The 21,698-nt window shown below is 41.9% G+C and overlaps 2 protein-coding genes across 6 annotated transcripts; both read left to right on the top strand.

Moving 5' to 3' along the window:
- The first annotated feature begins 1,539 nt into the window (after window positions 1–1,539).
- Window positions 1,540–10,132, top strand: LOC133661929 (golgin subfamily A member 6-like protein 25). Of its 4 annotated transcripts, none has more exons than XM_062065505.1 (12): window positions 1,540–1,677; window positions 2,074–2,158; window positions 2,226–2,290; window positions 2,369–2,504; window positions 5,390–5,905; window positions 5,999–6,331; window positions 6,450–8,378; window positions 8,448–8,527; window positions 8,599–9,301; window positions 9,374–9,475; window positions 9,563–9,754; window positions 9,882–10,132. In XM_062065505.1, exons 2-12 carry the CDS (start codon window positions 2,075–2,077, stop codon window positions 9,963–9,965), a joined length of 4,224 nt encoding a protein of 1,407 aa, XP_061921489.1. In that variant the 5' UTR covers window positions 1,540–1,677; window position 2,074; the 3' UTR covers window positions 9,966–10,132. The 4 variants fall into 4 exon arrangements, with proteins under 4 accessions (XP_061921489.1, XP_061921487.1, XP_061921490.1 ...); XM_062065503.1 differs by having other exon boundaries at window positions 8,442–8,527; XM_062065506.1 differs by having other exon boundaries at window positions 8,442–8,527; window positions 9,563–9,800.
- Window positions 10,133–10,340: 208 nt separating this feature from the next.
- On the top strand, window positions 10,341–20,823 carry LOC133661927 (tetratricopeptide repeat protein 39B). Of its 2 annotated transcripts, XM_062065501.1 has the most exons (19): window positions 10,341–10,454; window positions 11,234–11,268; window positions 11,345–11,449; window positions 11,665–11,796; window positions 11,873–11,943; window positions 12,035–12,102; window positions 12,164–12,228; window positions 12,294–12,399; window positions 12,491–12,556; window positions 12,629–12,737; window positions 16,944–17,011; window positions 17,083–17,142; window positions 17,200–17,361; window positions 17,426–17,517; window positions 17,576–17,696; window positions 17,783–17,894; window positions 17,968–18,085; window positions 18,157–18,273; window positions 18,340–20,823. In XM_062065501.1, exons 1-19 carry the CDS (start codon window positions 10,395–10,397, stop codon window positions 18,440–18,442), a joined length of 1,770 nt encoding a protein of 589 aa, XP_061921485.1. In that variant the 5' UTR covers window positions 10,341–10,394; the 3' UTR covers window positions 18,443–20,823. The 2 variants fall into 2 exon arrangements, with proteins under 2 accessions (XP_061921485.1, XP_061921486.1); XM_062065502.1 differs by lacking the exon at window positions 18,340–20,823 and having other exon boundaries at window positions 17,968–18,074.
- The last annotated feature ends 875 nt before the right edge of the window (window positions 20,824–21,698 follow it).

The following is a 21,698-nucleotide window of genomic DNA, read 5'->3' as shown; positions in this document are numbered from 1 at the left end:
TTTTTGTGTCTTTTTGACGCATCGAAATCAGAAAGGACGCAGATTTGATTTTTGATTTTTTTACCGTTTGCGGCCCACAGCTATGTTTTAAAGGCCCACGGCACATTCTAAAAATACTATTAAAATAAACAAAAACATAACAAAAGTGAAATAAAAAAGCTTACAGGTGAAATGTAATTTAGAAACAGTTGCAATGTTGACTAATAAAACAAAGCTGTTTTTTTTTCTTTCAAACGGTCATTGCTTAAAACATATTATTGAATCAATATCAATGTTATTATGAATTATTGACCTATCCAAAGTTACGATTACTTCACATCAAATATTCCACTTTAAAAAATATTATTGGTGGGAAATTTTGCATATTTTGTGTGTTTGCCATAAAAAACATAGTTTTGTTTGACAAAAAAGGGCGGAAAACAAACAAACAAAAAAACAACATAAAAAAACTAAAACATTTTGAAATGAGGAATGGATCTGAAGTTGATGTAGACTCCAGAGATTTAAGCGTTAAATATAAAATGTATGTATGCCCTGGCACACCATTATCATCATTTCATGACTGAAGCAAAACACTTTTTACATACTGAAATAAATACACCTATACATCTTATTAAATAAAAACATAGAAAAAACTACCAGCAGCGAGCGGTAAAGTTTAGATCCATGAAGGAAAGAAGAAAGTGAATGAATGTTTATAACTGAATACATTTACATATGTATTATACACATTTGTTTTCTTTTGTATTATTTTTTTTAATTAATTAATTAACGTTTATGACAACCTTTTTCCAAAACACAATATAGAATGTGAGATATAACAGGATAATGCATTCATTTGTCATTTGTTTTCAAAACGCTTACAAAAAAGTGGGACCGGACCCCAAAAATTTACTGTGGGACCCCATTTTTATGACTTGATGGGGTCCCTGGGACCCCATTTTGAAAATTCCTAGCGCTAACACTGATGTCATCAACAGAGGAGAAAAAATGCTTTATTTAAATAAATATATTATTTATAAAGCAAGTTCGAGTATCATTGGCAAATGTTCACCTAGTCCTGGCCTTGGCGTGCTGCCCGCCTTGGCCCGCATATATGTGTCCCCTTTTTGGGATTTCAGAATATGGTCAGCCTATTAGTTATAGGGAAATAACAGAAGGATTATCAGACAATTGGTGTGTTTAAATAATGGTAAGGGTGAAGGTAGTTTTGGTAAATAAACTGGTAAATAATAATGTAACATTATTAGTGCCACAAGGGTTAGCATGGAAGGTGATGTCCATCCATCCATCCAGATTCCATCCTGTTGGCGGTAGATAATAAATGCACCCCAGTTAACCAATTTAAATTAAATAAATATGGATGAAATTGTGAAAACCGTCAGTAAATATGAAAGTATGAGTATGATAACTGGGATAAATATAGAAGAAAATAATTAATAATGGGTTAGCATCTCTAGCTACACTCCATTTCAAAAGGTGGCGGTAATGCGCAACGGAAGTGACATCCCAATTGCCTATAATAATAATACAAAATAACAGAAGAAGAAGACGCGCGGATGCCGGCGGGAAGAGGAGCGTCACGTGACAGCAGCGTCGTAGCCGCTAAGCTTCCGGTGGAGCTGAGGAAGTTAAGCGTTTTCTTCTTATTTAGCAGCGATAATAACGCTCTAGAAGGTGAGTCGTGTCTTCATACATTTACGTATTTTTTAGGATACTGAAAGTGGCTCGTAGCGAACACTTAAATCCTACAGGAGAGGTGAGTCGCCACCAGTTAGCTCACGTTAGCAATATCGTTAGCGTGCTAGTATTTGTAAACAATGCGGCATCCTGCTGCTAAACGCGAAATAATGGCGAATTTCATGTTTAATGTGTAACGATTTTCCGACATGACATGTCCTAGTTGTCACTTTCCGCCTGCTTCGTTCACTCGAGCTACGGTCAGAAATTTTATTTTTGGTTAGCAAGACGACCAACAATGGCCATGTGACACAGTCATGTCTGGTTGTTTGTGTGTGATTGTTACAAACCGACATATTGAGACTAATAATCGTGTGCAACTTTTTTGTACAGGATGCCAGGCAAAATGTGTCACGGTTTCAAACCAGGAGACCTTGTGTTCGCCAAGATGAAGGGCTTTCCTCACTGGCCTGCCAGGGTAACACACCAACTCACAAAAGTGGGAATCACTCTATGATAACGTCTGCCTCTCATTCCCGCTACAGGTCTGTAAGTCAGATGATGCACACAAAAAGCGTGTTCCTGTCTTCTTTTTTGGGACTCATCAGATGTACGTGTGCACTACCTAGTGACATCAAACCTTGTATGCAGTATGGTCAATTAAATGAACTGTTGTTGTGTTTTCCAGAGGTCACATCCCCCAAGAAAACATAGTCCCGTTTTCTGGTAACAAGTTGAAGTATGGCAGTGGCGTCCGCATCAAAGGCTTCACTGAGGGGATGTGGGAGATTCAGAACACTCCAGGAGTTGGAAGTAAATCAAAAGTCAGTGTGTCTCTTAATATTCACCAAGATTTTTGCACACAATATTCCTGTATTAAACAGAATATAGTAACCTGAATCGGAAAACTTTTGAGACAGAAAACAATTTGATCAAATTGCCAGTTCCAAATTATGGTAATTTTGCAGTTATTAAAAAGCCAATTGGGACCCCTATCTTGTGTCTGCGGATTAACCCCGTTAGCTAATGCAAAGACATACATGTTAAATTGAACCTTGGCTAAATATAAAGTGGTTGTTGTGCATGCTTACTACTCACATGGCAAAGGTTTGTGGGATTTGTATGTGTCTTGCATGACGGGAACAGTGGTGGTAACTTTTTACAAAATAGTTTTGCACCAATTTTGAAAGTTTGGACAGTTTTTGCATTTTTGCCAACCAGACCTCAACCATAATTACAGCTCTGTTCGTTGACACCACAAGCTTGAATATCGTCTGGCATGAGGTACTAACTTATTTTTTTTTAAAAACAATTTACAATTATCTATAATCCCCAGCAAGAAAAGCTAATTGCACAAAATTCAAAGGTGTTGACTACCAATGGTCGGAATGAGCAGAATACGCCTAGGATCCGCAAACGTAAAGCAGGAGTTCACGGAAGAGAGCCCGGAACCAACCAACTAAATTAGATTATAGTCATTTTCATTTACACAAGGAAAGAAAACTCAAAAGTTCACATGGATATTTAGGACATGAGGAAGGAGAGCTATATAAATAGCAATGATTTGGACAACAAAAACTGATAAACAGCATGATGACATGAAAAACCTAACAAATCACGTTAGGAATTAAATGGGGAAAAAATTAATGGGTTGGAAGAAAAATGCTTTAAACATGCAAAATAATAAAGGATCCGATCCCATATCACAAATAATGTGCAAGACTGATAATTTCGAGAAGAACACATGATTAAACAATATAATTGTGACTGCGCTCCACATTACACACAGGCTGTTTGCCATTTGAGCGATACCAGGAAGAGAACATAACAATGTTGCTTCAACAGAGAAATAGATGGCCAACTTTCTGAAACCTACGGGTAGATGTAAATGTCAACAACATTGATACGTGCATTCCAATGTCTGGCAGAAATAACACCACTTATGTCATTGGTTATAATCACAAACCAAAAAAAACGAGGAAAAAGCATGCTGGGGGTGAGGATCACTCCTGTGGCTAAGAGGGTTTCCAGTCTTACAGCATGCTTGCAGCACAGATGCTAGAGTTAACTTTGTGATGCGTTTTTTAAATGAATGCGCCACGTATGATCAAAATGCGTAAATATTAAATGTTATTATAAATGGGCCTGTTACTACATTCCATATATCCTTACGTCATGCATATAAAACCTTAATGGAGGTGTTTGGGTGTTTTTTTAAGGGCTTTACAGGCGGAATTGCACGGCTTCCTTAGGCTCCATTGTAAGCAAACTTAAACGCATTTATTTATTATTTAGAATGCAAAAAAAATCAAAACAACATCCTTCGTCATGTCTCCCATAATGATTGTGAACAATAGGCAGAATTCACAAAAAAGTGCAGTTCCCCTTCAAGTGGTGGCCACAAGACTGTCAGCTGCATGTTTGAGACCACTTGTCTACATGAATGAGCATCTGTAAAAACACTGACATCGCTACGTAAACACAGGACTTAAGGAAGCAATAAAAAACTTTGATTGCCAACTCTAAAGACTACATCAAGTCAAACGGAGAACCAGAAGAAGCGGAATACTTGTTGTCAAAGACCTCAGGGCCACGGACAAATTTTGAAAATGACATAATTTTGACTTCATGGAAATAAAAACTACAACTCCCCAAAGCTTGATGTTAGCTGAACTCTACAAAAACAGATTAGGTTCAACAATTAAGCAACAATGTACTCTTATTTCATTACTCATAAAATGATTTTATTTTATTTGTATCGTTATTTTAACACGTTCTTTCATTTTCAGAGATTTGTGTAAACTGCATAAAGTGGATCAAGTTCAGGCAGCTATTCACTTATTTTGCATGTTGTCTAATTTCAGCAAGTCTTTTTAGTATTTTAAAGAAATACAGTTGATTTGGAGCATGTCAAGTGCCCTTTGTTTATTATTTTGACCAGTCACTCGCCAACAGTGTTGCCAGTTACTTTGAAAAAGTAATCTAATTACTGATTACTCCTTTAAAAAGTAACTTAGTTTACTGAATACTGTATTTCAAAAGTAACTGTTACATTACAAGTTACTTTATTAGTTACATGTTTGTAGCAGTTCCTCTGCCGTGGGTTCCCCTGACACTGACAGCCTCGCACTAGAGCACAGGAAGACTTGTTTAAACAATCTTTTATTTTCGTTTACACACAGCGACAGTGCTCTGCTCCGCGACTTTTCAGTCTCTCCAGCTTCTTTTTAGCGTGCGTCTCTCGCGTGTCTCTCCAGCATGTGCGTGTGTGTCATCTGCTCTCTTTTTCCATCTCATGGCCTCGGACGCTGCTGATAAAAGCAACAGCTGGGCAATCTACTCACCTGCCAGCTGGGCTTCGAAGCCGGGCCATACACACTCCCTTCCCGCAGGAGGCGCGCCGACCACGCCCCCCTCCCCAATGTTGTTGCCAGCACAAAGTGTACAACAAACCTTATTACGATTATCTTGAGCTGACAAAAAGTCAAAATCATACAGTATACTTAATAACATGTAAACAGTAATATTATTACTGCTTGTGGATGAAAACACGTTTTGTGTGCAAGACAATAACATTCACAAACACAATTTTGTGTGCCTGATTTACAATTTTGGTAATCGAATAGATGATAATCCAGTGCGGGAACTGGAAGGTATACTGCCCTCTTTACAGTTAATTACAACTTTTCTTTGTGCCTTGTGTTCTCAGATTACAGCCAAGACGGTGTCAAAAACCACTCTTGCAAAATCAACTGCTGCTTCTAAAACAACCTCTGCTGCCAGAAGTACACCTTCCAAACGTACCTTCACAAGTAGTTCTAGCACTAAAGCAACTTCAAGTGGCAGAACTTCACGTGCAAATTTAAATGTGGATGCTAAGAGCACTGCTGTGAAACCAGAGTGTGATGTTGAAACTTCACCTTCGGAAGCTACTTCAAAGATTGAAAGTCTGCCTGCTGCTAGCACAGTGGAACTGATGGCGTGCGCAGCAGAATGTGTCCCAACTCAAATGAGTCTTCGTATTAGCACTTCAAAGAGCCACCAAGAAGCCACCTTGAGCAAAGCTGAAGATGTTCCAAGAAGATCTTCATCCAGATCAGCTGCACAAACACCAACCGATGATCTTCTCCAGAAGGCCTCTAGTCCAAAAGGTGGCGCTTCTGCAGAGGGGAGGAGACGAGGAAGGTCAAGAAAACTCTCTAAAGAGAAGATTGCTGTGGAACAGGTTGGATGTGCTATGAATGTTCTCTACTGCTAGGTCTACTCATAATGTTATTGATTTTGTTTTAACTCTTGTCTCCTGTGTTGTCTCTGTCAGGCTGCAGACAACCAGACAAGCAATGTGCCTATGACTGAAGAGCATGATGCAAGCATGGAGGACCTTAAGTCGTGCATGGTCAAATGTAAGAAGAGTCGCAGTTCTACTGGCCCTGCAACCAGACTCACAGACACTGCAAGCAAGCCAGTGAGCACTTTAATCAAAAGGGCAAAGGGGACTAAACGTCCAAGAAAATATTTGTCCCCTTCAACTGCACAATTGCCAGCAGAAGTCCTTCACATTCCCAAGAAATCTTCCAAACCAAACGATGGTGCTGCTGCAGAGGCGCGGAGACGAGGGCGAAGCAAAGCCTTCGCCGTGAAGAAGAGCCAGGTAGTCAAAACATCAACACTTGTTTCACATGTTTTATCCCCGCATAAATATCATTCACCCTTCCCAGAATCCTTTCAGTTTGGTTTGATTGTCTCTTTCATTGCATGTTGTCTATCAGAGCACTGATGCACCACTCATCTCTGAAATCGACCCTTTGTGCAAAACACACAACCGCATATCCCAGACTGCTACCACACTGACTCCCAGTAGCATCTGCATAGATGCACAGGAGGAGACTGAGCCAGAAGAGAAAGATAAGCAACTAGACAATATGCCAGTGGAGGAGCAGCCGATGGACCTAAGGGAGAAGACACGGCCAGAGAAGGAAAAGCAGCAAATGCAAGAGGCAGAGGAGTCAACAGGTAGAAGGGGAGCTAACAGGAAGAAAACAAAGGAGCCGCTGGAAGAGGAAAATAAGCAACTAGTTGAGATGCCAGAGGAGAACCAGCAGCTCGAGGAGAAATCAAAGAAGCTAACCGAGGAGTCAATAACGGAAAAAGAAGTTGAGCGGAGGAGAAATGAGGACAAGGAGATGGAGAAGAAGAAAGCATTAGAGGAGGAAAATAAGCAACCAGACAAGATGCCACAGGAGGAGCAGAAGGAGATGGAGGAGAACACGCGACTAGGAGAGGAGAACCAGAAGAAGCTAGTGAAGGAGTCTCCAATGAGCAGTTTAATAAAAAGGTTGACGCAGGAGGAGGAAGAGGAGAAGCAACCAGACAAGATGCCAGATGAGGAGCAGAGGGAGACGCAGGAGAAGATGCGAATAGGAGAGGAGAAACAAAATGAATTGGAAGAGTCACCAATGAGCAGTGTAGTAAAGAGGTTGACAGAGGAGGAGAAGCAACCCGACAAGATGCCAGATGAGGAGCAGAGGGAGACGCAGGAGAAGATGCAAATAGGAGGGAAGAAACAAAATGAGCTGGAGGAAGAGTCACCAATGAGCAGTTTAGTAAAGAGCAATACTCAAGAAGAAGAAGAGGAGGAGGAGAAAAAGCAACCAGGCAAGATACCAGGGGAGGAGCAGGAGAAGATGCGGCAAGGAGAGGAGAACCAGAAAGAGCTGGAGGAGAAGTCATCAATGAGCAGAAAAATAAAGAAGAAAATAGAGGAGCAACAGAAGGACCTGATAGAGAAGATACAGCCGGGGGAGGAGAAGCAGCTGCTGGAAAATGCCGAAGAGTCAACAGGGAAAAGAGGAGCTAAAAGAAAGAGAAAAAAAGAGGAGATGGAGTCGGGAGAAGAGAAAATACCTCAAGGAGAGGCGAACCGGCGGCTCGAGGAGAAGATGGTGCCTGAAGAGAAGTCAATAACGAGAAGAGGAGCTGAGAGGAAGAAAAATGAGGATAAGGAGACTGAGAAGAAAAAAACGTCGGAAGGGGAAAAGAAGCAACCAGACAAGATGCCAGAGGAGAAGACGCGACTACGAGAGGAGAAGCAAAATACGCTGGAGGAGGAGTCAGCAATGAGCAAGGGAGTAAAAAAGAAGACCGATGAGAAACAGAAGAACCAACTAGAGGAGAAACATAAAGACCTGGAGACAAAGTCAACGACAAGTAAAGGAGTTAAGAGGAAGAGAAAAGAGGAGGAAAGAAAGCAGGGAGAGGAGGAACAGAAGAAACGAGGAGAGGAGTCAACAGTAAGCAGAGGGGCTGAGGGAAAGAGAAAGGACAAAACGAAGGACCCACAAGAGCCAAATAAGCAAGTAGAGGAGGAGCAGAAGGTGCTGGCAGAGGATTCAACGAGAAGACGAGTTGAGAGGAAGAGAAAAGAGGAGATCCAGCAGGAAGGAAGTGTTGTAGCAAAGGCAGAGGAGGTGATAACCGCTGAGAAGCAAAGCAGGAGGAAAAGTGAGGAGGGTGGCAGCAAGAAAAGGAGGAAAGAACAGGAGGCAGCAGAAGAGAGGAAAAAGAGGAGGAAGGAAAAGGCAACAGAGGACAGGAGAGAAGCCAGAAGGAAGTCAAGGAAAGATAAGGACACAAGGGAAAGAGGAAGGACAACTGAGGCGGGGAAAGATGGAGCAAAGAAAGGGCATGTGGATGAGGAGGTAAGTCTTTTTCTTTACTGGATGTGCAATGATGTCATGACCTTATAATGGTGTCTCTTCTAGCGACAGCAGCGTCTGGCTGCCAAGAGGGAGAGCTTGCTTAAATCTTTGCGAGGTCTGATGAAGGAAAGCTCCCCCAAGAGCGTCACGTGAGACCACAACACATGCTGTCACTGCGGCACAGGAGCAGCCATGACACGTCTACTTCCTGTCTTCACAGGAAGTCCACCACCAGATCCAAGACGACGGCCAGAAGTCACAAGATGCTCAAAGAGTCCAGCGTGAGGAAGAAAGGTTTGAAAGTCCGAGGAAGCCAACCACTTGTGAAGGAAGCAAAGAAAAACCAAGAAGCAACACAGTCAAAGAAGTCGGCCAGCCAAAGCGATGACAGCAAAGTTAAAGAAAAGACACAGGCAGACGAGAAGAAGTTGATTGGAAAAATTGTGAAAGCAACGACAAAGGTTCAAGTAAAGACGATGTTGGGCGGAGCTACGCTGCAAGAGGAACAGAGGAAGAAGACGCTGAAGGCCGACGACACCAAGCTGCAAAGAAGCTCAAAGGAGGCCAGGAAACCTGAGCGACTGACGACAAATGACAAGAGTGCAAGGAACGGCGGCAGCGACCAGGAAGGGAAGAGCAAACTGCGTGATGATGTGAAGAACAACCTGGAAGAAAAGAAAAAGGGGGACAAGATGGCCACCAGTGAAAAGGATGGCAATGCAGCATCAAAACTTGCCAAGCAGCACAGTGGCGGGAGAAGTCATAAACAAACCACACACGCCGCCATGCAGAGTGGCGTGTCAAGCGGGGATGCGGCAGAGGATAGTCGGCAGCAGAAGAACAACTCCAACTTGACGCTAATCGATTCTACTCTGCACAGAATCCATGGAGACATACGCATTTCTCTCAAGGGTGACAATCCAGTAAGATGCGCTCTCTTGCTCACTCACTTTTACAGACACACAATCACACACTGATTACGTTTGTCCCATCAGGACGTCAGCAAGTGTCTGGCAGCGTTGGATCAGCTCAGTGGCATCTATGTGACATCTCAACACGTCCAGAGACACAGCGAGCTAGTGTCTACTCTGAGGAAGGTATGTACACACTCTACTTATATAACCCAGATGCGCTGCGCCGCAACGCTCAGCCCAGTTTGTCCTTTTTCGCCGCTTCGCGTGCAGATGCGCTTCTACCGCGCCAACCAGGACATCATGGACAAGGCAGCCATGCTGTACAACCGCTTTAAAAATGCGTTCCTCCTTGGCGAGGACCAGGAGGTGGTCAGCGCCGCTTTTCTGCGCTCGCTGCTGGAGGAAAAGGAGCGTGAGAAGGCAGTGTGCTGTGATGAGGGGGCTGGGCTTGAACAGAAGCAGGTGGGGGGTGAGGAAGAGGAGGTCCAGAAAAAGGAGACACTTTCAGGTTTCTTATTATGATTTTAATGTCAGAATGAACAATGACATTGTTGTCGCTGTCACTAATAGTGACTTATCTCTTTTGCAGTGGACTGAACCAACAACCGTCTTTTCCTCTTTGACTGACACCTCAGCTCAGGGACCGACATCTTTTCGTAGTTTTGTACAGTGAGATTTTATTCTTGATTTTACTTGAATGTGTTTTTATTCGTTTTTTTTTTGTTTTTTTTCTTATAATAGACATGGGTTGTGATAACTGATGACTGTGTGTCACTGTTTCCTTCCACAGAACTCAGTCAGTCTTCAGCAAATAAATAAAATGCTTTGATGGACACCTGACTTGCATGTAATGACTTGTATTCACATAATAGTCGTAATTTATTTTTTATTTTAATTTATTTCTAATTTTGGGATAAGTAAAAATCTTTTTATCTAACGTTTTGGAACTGAACGAGAGGGAGGGGAAAAAACAAGTGGGTGTGTAAAAAAGGAGGAGGCGTGTCTGCGTGTGAAACGTACACGGAAGTAGCGCGCGCACTCAAATAGAAATGAGCTGCTGGAGGAGCAGACTGAACCGCAAGTGTGTCTATCTGCGGACGTGATGGAGGGCGGGAGAACGGACGTGGTCCACGAAGACAACGGAGCGCGCGCCGAGGACGAGGTAAGACTTGATCGACGAGAATATTTGTTCGTTTTCTGCGTGCGCTTTGTCACGACACCCCCACACTTCCTGGTTTATCATTCCTTGGCTGGATTCTTGTCTTGCTTTGGAAGATGCAGAGGTCCTAAAAGGAGATGTGGAGTTCGAATGTCATGGGAATTCTGGTTTGTCACCCAAAAAATCCCCATAGATAGGGGTGCCAATAGGAATTCTGGGCCCCATGGGGAAAAAAACTCACTTTTGGCCCACCTGGGCAGCTGTAGTCCCCACAATCCGATTTTTGGGGTGGCGCTGTCACTCACTTTTTTACCTCTATCGCGCCCAGGTCCTACTGGAAGCTTTTGGGCAGGTCTTGTGTCTTTAAAGATGATATCCCACAGAACCGGCCTGACTAATTGATGGACACCTGATACTCTGGCAGGCCGCACACGTAGATCCTATTTCCTCTCTTTTTGACCAGCGCTCCTGAGCCGCAGTCCGCCATGTTTGCGGTGCTGTGAGCGTCCATTGTGTCTGCGTGGATGTGCTGATGCGGCAGGTTTAGCAGCAGTAGTCTGGAATTTAGGGAATGTGTACCACAGCAGGAAAGTGTAAAAGGAGTAAGTGTCCAGCAATTGTGATTGACAGAGGTAAGGTTTTAAGGTCAGAGGTCATTGCCAGGGTGTGTGTTGGAGCTGTTATGCAAGTGATTGCTATAATTAGCTTTCCTGGGAATGCACACACACCCACAGTAACAATAAAGTCACCATGGTGACTGACACCAGCGTATTTCTGTGCAGGACTGTTTTGAGGATGCTTACGACCACATTCCTGTGTAAGTAACACTCCACACACTATCACTTCCTGTGTGCACGGCCATCACTTCAGTGTGTGTGTGTGTGTGTATGCAGGGCCTGTCACATGGACCTGCAGTCTGCCATCCAGGAGACTCAATGTGCCCTCAACTTGGTCCTCAACGACAAGTTCTCAGAAGCTCTGAACCTCCTAAAGCCATGGTTTGATTGATTGATTGAAACTTTTATTAGTAGTTCGCACAGTACAGTACATATTCCGTACAATTGACCACTAAATGGTAACACTCGAATAAGTTTTTCAACTTGTTTAAGTCGGGGTCCACGTAAATCAATTCATGGTAACCATGGCAACATGGCAGCCATCATACTGCTGTGTCAGTCTGCTGTATAACGTGTGTGTGTGTGTACATGCGTAGGTGGCGAGACAGCATGTACCACGCATTAGGCTACAGCAGCATCTTGGTGATGCAGGCCGCCATGACTTTTGAGCACACAGACATCCAAATCGCCATGGCGACAATCAAGGAGGCATTACACACTTGTCAAAGGTCAGATTGACCACACACATTTACTGTAACCTTGTGGGGGGGGGGCACTGTGAACCTTGCACTGTGTTACATTCAGGTTTCGCAAGAAGACCTCGATGGTTGGTTCCCTGGCCAGTCTGATCAGCAAGCAGTCCAACTTCCAGGAAGGTATATGCACAAGGCACGTCCACAGTCCCTGCCCCCCTCATCCCCCCAGCTGACCCCATGTGAAGCGATGGCGTCTTCTTTTCATCCTCAGAGGAGATGCACGCTGAGCTCTGCTATGCCGAGTGTTTGCTGCAAAAAGCCACGCTGACCTTCGTGCAGGTGACGTGGTGCCGCCGCCACGACGCCGCCGTCACATCACTATAATGTTCTTTTTTTGCAGGACGAGAACATGATCAGTTTCATCAAAGGTGGCATAAATATAAGAACCAGCTACCAAATTTACAAGTTAGTGTCTTTCTCTTATTTTTCTTCTCTGTCATGTTTTCATGGTGTCTGACTTCCTGTCTCAGGGACTGTCTCAACGTGCTGAACGTTGCTCAGGACTTAAGCGGCCAATCAGATTCACTCAGGCAGTTTGAAGGCGGAGTCAAGCTGGGTATTGGCTCTTTCAACCTGGTGGGTGTTTTTCCAGAGCAGGGATGATGTGAAAAGCATCACTGTTGTTGTTTTTGATGTTGTTGTCAAAGTAAAATGTGTTGTCCATCAGATGCTGTCACTTCTGCCGCAGAGGATCCTGAGATTACTGGAGTTCATGGGCTTCTCTGGAAACAGGGCAAGTTGACATGCACTAATGGTCATGTGCACGTGCGTGTAGATAACTGACAAGACACAAATATTCCAACAGAACTTTGGGTTGTCCCAACTGAGAGACGGAACGTCCATCTGTGGTTTGCGCTCCATTCTGTGTACCCTCACTCTGCTCTTCTACCACACTTACGTCTGCCTGGTGCTGGGTACGTGTGTATATGTATGTATATATATATATATATATATATATAGTATAATATATATACATAGCATATTTTATTTATAGTATACATGTATTTTATATATATATATATATATATATATATATATATATATATATTATATTACAATATATATATATATATATATCAGTGGCGTGCGGTGAGGTTAATGTCTGGTGAGGCACTGCATCATCACAGTCAGATTTACAAACATATGAACCCTAAATAGTATCTTATTCACCATGTGATTGGCAGCAGTTAACGGGTTATGTTTAAAAGCTCATACCAGCATTCTTCCCTGCTTGGCACTCAGCATCAAGGGTTGGAATTGGGGGTTAAATCACCAGAAATTATTCCCGGGCGCGGCGCCGCTGCTGCCCACTGCTCCCCTCACCTCCCAGGGGGTGAACAAGGGAATGGGTCAAATGCAGGGGACAGATTTCACCACACCTAGTGTGTGTGTGACAATCATTGGTACTTTAACTTAACTTTAACTTTACACTTACAAACTGTAGCACACAAAAAAGCACATTTAATAAAAAAAACGTTATTATGGTTTTACCTTTATTAATAAGTGCGGGAACAGTGGTGTTCGTGTTGGAAGAGTTGTGAATGAATGAAATATGAAATCCGTGCTGCAGTCTGCAAGTGTACTTAATGTTGTGTCCCTGCGGTCGTTCGTGGCTTCTCCAGCGCGAGCATTGTTGTTTGTGCACTTTTTGGCTTCTTGTTAAGTGACTTTTTTTGGGTGGATTCGGTCTTGCACGTGGAGGGTTTGTGTGTGGGCTTTGGTTGGTGTGGCCGCGGCGCTCCCGTCGGGCGGTGCATTCTGCGGCGGAGGTGCTTGGCACCAGGAGGCGGGGTTATGAGACGAGCCTCCAGTTTTATGATCGCTCAGCACAAGAAATACGTTACACACATACCGTTGTTGACAAATTACACTGTACATTATATACCTCAGCTAACTAAACTATGGAAATGTATAATATAATTCATATAGCAATACAGTCTCACTGCACAGCAGGCCAGTAGTTAGCCGAGTCATTGCGCAATCCATGTTGAGGCACAACGCAGTGACGTGCCTCAACTGGCTGCTGATCACCTCACCGTCTCTTCTCAGTATTTGAACGGCAAATGTAAAAATAAAAATAATCTAAAACTGGTGAAGTTAAATGGAAAATAACTTTAGTATAATCACTGGATACATATAACAATTTAATTTTTTTTTTTTTCTTTTTACTTTTTTTTTTCTTTCCATGATGGCAGGTGAGGCCGTGCCTCCCCTGCCTCTAGTGACTGCACGCCACTGATATATATTTATATATATATATATATATATATATATATATATATATATATATATATATATATATATATATATATATATATATATTAGATACAATATATAAAAAAAATACACACCCAAACATGCACTTATATTGTATTTATAAACATGTGTGTGTATATATACAGTGGAACCTCGATTTACGAACTCACTGTAATTGGTTCTTAAACAGGGTTTGTAAATAGAGAAGTTCGTAGAGTGAAGCAAATGTATCCATAAGAAACAATGTCAATATGAATAATGGGTTCCAGCCTTGACAAAAGTCCATATATTAGTGAAAACTATTACACTTCGAACACAAACTAAAGATACAGTTCTTCATATTAAACAAACATAACAAGGGGGTGATGGATCAAGTTTCTCTTTATTAACAAACTAATACAACAAGCTGCTGTCCTCTGCGCTGTTCTGTCAACACGCACGCACACATAGAAGTCCCTTTGGTGCCCTCACTAACGATCAGAAATCACAAAAATCACAAAAGTCTCTAACTTTAACAATCATATTGTGACAATAATAAACATTTAAAAAAGTAAAAAACACTTACGTTAACATCAGGGAAAGAGGAGCTGACACGAGAGGAGCAGACAGACAGTGGGAGAGAAGGTAGGGATCGGTAGGAGGGGCCTTGGAAGAAGCCATACTGAATGAGAGGTATCGCTTCTCCTCTGTTGTGAAATAAGTCTGCTTTGGTATATTTTTCAGAAAAGTTTACTCTCATTACAATTACAACTTGCTGTGGTACAAAGCCTGCTTTCTCGATTCTTCTAAACTTGTGAGTAGCGATGTTTCGGACAACTGTTAATATTTTGGATTAATAATACTGCAATCTGTATTTTTTTTATCCAGCTGACCGTTGTCATTATGACACGCTCTCATATTCAGTTCAGGTGCCGCTAATATGTACGGGTAAATGATAATCAGCTTGGAATGATCACAAATAAGGAAGCAACACCACCCAAAAGTTTGGAACACAACAATATTTCCTCCTAGTCCCAAAAGTCACGCAAGCTAACAAGAGTTAGTGCCAGATTGAAGTGAACGCCACTTAGGACCGCCACTACAGTGCGCTTTATCAACCCGTCCATCCTCTAAGCCAGGGGTGTCAAACTCATTTTAGCTCAGGGGCCGCATGGAGGAAAATCTATTCCCACGAGGGCCCGACTGATAAAATCATGAAATTATTTTTGTTTTACTTTGGCCAAAAAAAGAACAAGCACATTCTCAAAATGTACATAGTACAACTAATCCTCTTGGCAAAACACTTCAAGTTAGTTAAAAATTTGCAGGAAAAAAATCGAACAGTTTCAAAAACACCATGAAGAACACAATAGAACTTAGACTCTGTCTCAGTATATTGAAAGAAGGTATTGTGTGTCGCTACAGCATCAGTCTGCCGCCAGCCACAACAGGAGCAGCTGATTGCTTGCACCTGCGCTGATTGGAGTAGCGGCAGCCAATCCAGAGGGCGCTTAAAGTCAGTTTACACGTCATCTTAAAACATTGTGATGTGTGACGTAAATTACACTTGAATTGCTATGTATATATATTTATATATATATATTTATATATCCAGTAGACACATTTAGAACAGCAATTTTTTTCATTAAAAAATTGCAGCTCATTTTTATACTTGTCAAACTCATCTTGCAGGCCGGATTAAACCTGTTTGCGGGCCTCATACAGCCCACGGGCCATACGTTTGACACCTCTGCTCTATGCGATCCAGTAATCCACAGGCCAATATTAATCGACACAAAAAAGGTGGTCTTTTTATTTATATAATACACACATGACACAGACACATATATGTCTATGGCTTTCAGTCTGTCACTCAAATGGGTCTGTGCGCACCATAAACATGAATAACAATTCCTAGGAAATGCACACCCACTTACCATGATAATTGATTGTGTTGATTTATATTGTATAGTTGATATGAGATATCATGTTAAAGGTCTGTAAATAAACATGAATACCATACAATAATATTGTTTTACTTTATTATTTATTGTTTTATTACTACTATTTTTATACTGAGTATATACTGAGTGTAATTGTAATGAATAGAAACACTGCCAATAAAAATGCTAATAGAAATTTTTTTTTTTACATCTTTATTTCCACATATTACATATTGTACCGATGAATACCGGTATTGATAAGGAATATCGATATTCGTATCAATAAAATCATAACGTATACATCCCTGCTTGTGAGCGCCATTAATGTACTGCCTGCAAATAGTCTTTTTTTTTTTAAACTCCACAGCGATTCCCTCCTTCTTTCCACGTTGAGGATTCATATTGAGTTAGCAAAATGGACAAAACTTGTCAAAAGGCAAGAAAACACAGAAAAGGCACACACGCTGAGAAGTGACGAGTAGTGTACTGTACTGCGCAGCAAGTGACGTTAAACTTGAACTACCAATGATTTTCACACACACACTAGGTGTGGTGAGATTATCCTCTGCATTTGACCCATCACCCTCACCCCCTGGGAGGTGAGGGGAGCAGTGAGCAGCAGCGATGGCCGCGCCTGGGAATCATTTTTGGTGATTTAAACCCCAATCCCAACCCTTGAGGGCTCAGCCTCCCTAAAAATACTACGCCCTGCTTTTTGCCTGCAGGCGGGACAAGACATGAATAAATTTGTACACAAAGACATGATTCGCAAACTGAGTCATATTCAGCTCCATCGAAATGTTTGCAAATAGAGGGGTTGGTATATCGAGGTTCCACTGTATACACATACACACATACTTTTGTACATGTAATGTGCATACATGCATTTATGTATTTCTGAGTGTGTGTGTTGACTTGGTGTGTGACTAAAATATCGTACAGGAAGCGGCGAGGGAAACCTGGTGGAGGCGGAGGCTTTGCTGGAGCCTTACCTTCACAAGTACCCTAAAGTAAGGCATCCATGCTCCTCGTGCGACAACCAACTGCGCACTTTGGCTGACGTGCACGTGACCTCTTCTAGGGCTCCATCATCCAGTTCTACTCAGCTCGGCTGGCCGCACTGCGAGGACACTTGGAGAAGGTCTTGGACTCTTGAAAGGTGGATGCAATAAGGGTCTGACGTGTTTTTGTGTTGCAGGCATGCGTGGGGTACAAGGAGTGTGTGAGCAGCCAGCAAGAGTGGAAGCAGATCCACCACTTGTGCTACTGGGAGCTCATGTGGACGCACTCGTACCAGCAGGACTGGCTGCAGGCGTATCGCTACGCCGACATGTTGTGTCGCGAGAGCCGCTGGTCCAAGGTGAGATCCGAGGCTTCGGTACACAGCAGGGAGACACGCTGGCTTGTCGATTTCCCTCTCGCAGGCCATCTACGTGTACCAGAAGGCCGCCATCCTCAGCATGATGTCAGCGGAAGACCTGAAGAATACTGGTGAAGACGTAGTGGAGCTCTTCAGGTGCGTGCCGATCACACGTATTGAACCGGGAACAGGTTTGACTGACGTGTGTGTGTAGGCAGGTGGAGGGGCTCAAGCAGCGCCTAGCAGGGAAGTCCATCCCCACAGAGAAGTTTGCAGTGAGGAAGTCTCGCCGCTACAAGGCTGCTACGCCAGTCCCGCTGGTGCTTCCTGCTCTGGTAGGAAACACGCCTGACTTCCTTTGAGACGACACATCAAGTGCCCGTGTTCACATGTTGGGTTCGCCCCCCCTTCCCTCTTGCAGGAGATGATGTATGTTTGGAACGGCTTCGCCATCGTGGGAAGGAGGGCGGACTACACGGAGGCGCTGCTGGTTACCATAGAGACGGCGGAGGAGCAGCTCAAACGTGACCCCCGTGAGTGACTCGGGTGAGTTCTCCCTGCTGGATGTCATTGTCCTGACCGCTTGGCTCCCCCCGTACCCTCCAGAGGTGTCAGAGTTCCACATGGACGACAGCTGTCTGGTCCAGATGCTGAAGGGTCTTTGTCTCAAACATCTGGACCGCCCCCTGCAGGCAGAACTCTGCTTCACACAGGTCCTGTCCAGGTAGCACACACACACACACACAAACCCAGGGTCAAAAAGAGAAGTCAGGTTTAGAGGAAGTGTCCTTGCAGTGAGAGTCGCATCCGCTACGATCATTACCTGGTTCCCTTCACGCTGTACGAGCTGGGTCTGCTCTACCAGAAACAGGGTGATGTGAGCAAGGCCGCCGTCTTCATGGAAAACGCCAAGTAAGTTCAGGAAAGTTCTGTTGTGTGGCCGTAAGTTGATGTGGTTATTTTTGTGGTTGTTGTCAGGAGTAAATACAAGGACTACTCTATGGAGTCCAGACTGCACTTCAGGATCCACGCTGCCCTCCACAGCCTCAAAGGCTCGCCTGCTGCTGCCGCCACCCCATAATAGTCACCGCCCACAGTTGCCAAGGTGTGCGTGTGTGTGTCTGTGGGTGTGTGTGTGTGTTGTCTTTTATTCCTGCGCTGTTCATCAATCACACACATACTTTGATTTGATTAGCAGCCATGCTACATTATGGCTGCACCTAGCAACAGTCTGTCCAGTTTAAATAGTCTCCACAGTAACAGCAAGCACTTTGTACCTTTTGTGACTTCAAAAGTGGCTTTTCTTTCACCCTTCTACCTCTTTATGTAGGATTTCCTCTGTTAATATTATTTGTAATATTGTTATTGTTTGGCCTTATTTAAAAATGACCAAAGTTTAGATTCTTATTTTGGGTGCATTGAAAGCCTTAAAAACCAACCAGAGAAAAATCACCTGCTTGTATGTTCCTTGAAACACTCCATCATTCCTTCTTTTGTTCAATAATGTATCAATTTGTTTGTTCATTGATTTATTAATTTGTTTGTTCCTTAAAAGGGGTATTTTCCTATTTATAAGTTTTCGTACATATAGTATAGATTTCTAATATTGTAATCTTGTTGTATATGATATGGAAATAGCATATGATGAGCTTGGTGGCTCCCAGGAAGTGTTTAATTAGTTTTTTGCGTATTTAAACCGGAGTAGAGCAGCAATAGGAACATTTTTGTTTTTCTGAGAGCTAATGACCTAAAAAAAAGAGTAGGTGTGGAGCGTTGGACCAAGAGAAGAAGAAAGCAGATTTGTGGAGTATTTATACAAGCAGTAGGAAATGGATGGATGGGTTCTAATAAATTAAACTTAGGATCCAATATTAAAAGCCCATTAATTTGGTGGGATAAGCCCCTTTTATTTAACTCACTAATGCCATTCATTCATTGATGAATTAAGTGATTTATTTAAAAATGAAGCGTTAGCTGCGAATGCTATCAACCACCAAGCTAAGGCTGTAACTAAAAAAAAAAATGTTTTTAATGTTTTTTTTTCACATTGTTTGACAATTGTTTATTACATTTTGCTGAGTCAGTTGTGACGCTCAACTCATTCTGTTCTTTTTTTTTTAATTAAGTTTCCTAACTGGGTGCTAAACAGCAAAAGTAAGCTAATAGTAAACTGCTTTCATTTTACAAAACCTCCTAAATCTAACATGGTTTCATTGAAATGTTGTACAAAAGAAGCAAATATAGAATGTTTTACAGTCGATTCCCACTTTTCACGAATGGCGAAAATCTGTGAACAAGTGAGAAGCCCATAAAAATTTATATTTTTGACGTACAGCTCACAACGAAAGGTTAATGCCCTAAATATGTCACACACATTCATAATTCATATAAAATGTACAAGTACTCTTTACTGTTACTTGATAATATGAGATTATGAATGAAAATGGATTGATTATGTGTCTTTTTATGCAACCGTACAAAAAAAAGGTTTGCAACCCCAAAAAATGTATTTAGAATGAAAAAAACAAACACGTTTTTAAATAATTTAAAAAAAACAAGTTTTTTTAGTTATGCATTTAATTTGGGTTGCAAATCTTTTTTTGGTTGCAAATCATTTGGAGGAAAAAATACCAAAGACTAGGGGTGGACGATACTGACCAATTAAAAAAATAAGCATTCAACATATTGTTCAAAAGAGGTGCGGCCTACAACAAGATTGAAGTTTCGTTGTAACCAAAAAAATAATTTAGCAACCAAAAAAATTATTTTTATCCAAAAGAAAAATATTTGCAACCAAAAGTTATTTTTGTTTGAAAGAATATACAGTATATATTTTCTTAATTTGAATTACATTTTTTTTGGGTTGCAATTTATTATATTTTATTTTTTGCAAACCCATTTTTGTTTGGTTGCAAAAAAGACACAGTTTTCTCTCCATTTATAAACAGATGGATTTATTAAGCTCTACCAGCGTCACTTTTACTTGTTGCATTTAAAGACCATCGAACCATTTGGGACATCTCAATGCATAGCGAACATGGTCAGTGAAGCATTAACATGCATTAACAGCATTAACAAGCAGTAACATGCAAAAAAGTGTGTGCGGGAAACATGTATACTGTACATTTTACCTGTATTGTCCAATATTGGATTACCGCCAAGGATTGAATGATGTTTTCTGCGAGGGGAAAAAAAGCATGTTTTCTAAGGGTAGAAATGTATTAATTCATTTAAAAATCTGTCAAGTTGCGGGGTCGCAAACGCTGTACTGCGATTGTGCAGGGAGCTGCTGTGATGTTTGAAAGTGTGCAATAGAAACTAAAAGCCATATTTTTTCAGCTTTATGCATGAATGGACAGAAAAGGCACCTTCTTGTTATTTATGCTCATTTTTTCAGTCCTTTCGTGTCTCTGGATGTTATTAAATGTCTGAAATGTCTTCTTATTAAATTCACGTCCAACATTTTGTGCTTCTCAATCATCTGTCGAGCAGCATCGTAGTGGGGATGATGTACAGGGACCCCAAGCACAGGGTCCACTGGGCTTTTGTAAAGTTTGAAGTTTTAAAGACATCATAAATGTTATTATAAAATTAATATAGTTGCCAAAGTTAAATACTAAGGTGGCTTAAATCATATAAGAATGTCTAAGAATACTTACACGCCTATCAAAAATGCAAAATGGTTCATAGGATAGCAGTAAACCTAACTTCACTTCACTCAATACATACGTCATAATGTCATCAAAGCTCGCCTCTAAGTATTCCCACACAGAACCAATATTTTGGAACAAGGATGAAGTGATACAAGACAGGTAAACATATTAAATGTGTCTGGCAGCATTAGAGAAGTTATGTACAAGTTTCACTTTTGCATCTCATTTCCCATAACAGTGGTGCATTCAAAGAGAAATACAAAGAGGTTGTGCCGCTAGAAGCTCACAGCGAGCTGAAGGTAGACTTAGCGTAGCATTAAAACAAAGAAGACATGAAAAAAACCCTCAATGTATCAACAGGCTGCCACCAAACATTCGTGTCACCAGTGATATCGTTATATAAAGCCCTCTGACTAGCAATCAAGAGCAGGTGAGCCTCCTGGTTACTAATCAAAGGCAAGTGAGATTAATCTGCACCCTCTTTGCGAGAAGGGAGAAGTGCAAAAACACAAATAGACTTTAAACAGGACAATTATAACGAACAAAAAACAATACATGACCCGGTGAAAGGTTTTGCATAAGATATTTTTCTACATTTAAAACACTTCCTTGTAGTCTACATAACATGTAATGGTGGTTCTTTGGTCAAAATGTTACACAGATTCTATTTTACAGGCCATTTTA

This window comes from Entelurus aequoreus, linkage group LG12 (genome assembly GCF_033978785.1).
Source record: "Entelurus aequoreus isolate RoL-2023_Sb linkage group LG12, RoL_Eaeq_v1.1, whole genome shotgun sequence".
Taxonomy (NCBI): Eukaryota; Metazoa; Chordata; class Actinopteri; order Syngnathiformes; family Syngnathidae; genus Entelurus; species Entelurus aequoreus.
Note: the sequence above shows the minus strand (reverse complement) of the source record. Positions and strands in the feature narration are given on the sequence as shown.

Coding starts and splice junctions, on each gene's coding strand:
- LOC133661927 (XM_062065501.1), top strand. CDS start 10,395: ATGGAGGGCGGGAGAACGGACGTGGTCCACGAAGACAACGGAGCGCGC. Junction 10,455..11,233: donor GAGCGCGCGCCGAGGACGAG/GTAAGACTTGAT, acceptor ATTTCTGTGCAG/GACTGTTTTGAGGATGCTTA. Junction 18,274..18,339: donor GTCTTCATGGAAAACGCCAA/GTAAGTTCAGGA, acceptor GGTTGTTGTCAG/GAGTAAATACAAGGACTACT.
- LOC133661929 (XM_062065503.1), top strand. CDS start 2,075: ATGCCAGGCAAAATGTGTCACGGTTTCAAACCAGGAGACCTTGTGTTC. Junction 6,332..6,449: donor TCGCCGTGAAGAAGAGCCAG/GTAGTCAAAACA, acceptor GTTGTCTATCAG/AGCACTGATGCACCACTCAT. Junction 9,302..9,373: donor CTCTCAAGGGTGACAATCCA/GTAAGATGCGCT, acceptor TTGTCCCATCAG/GACGTCAGCAAGTGTCTGGC.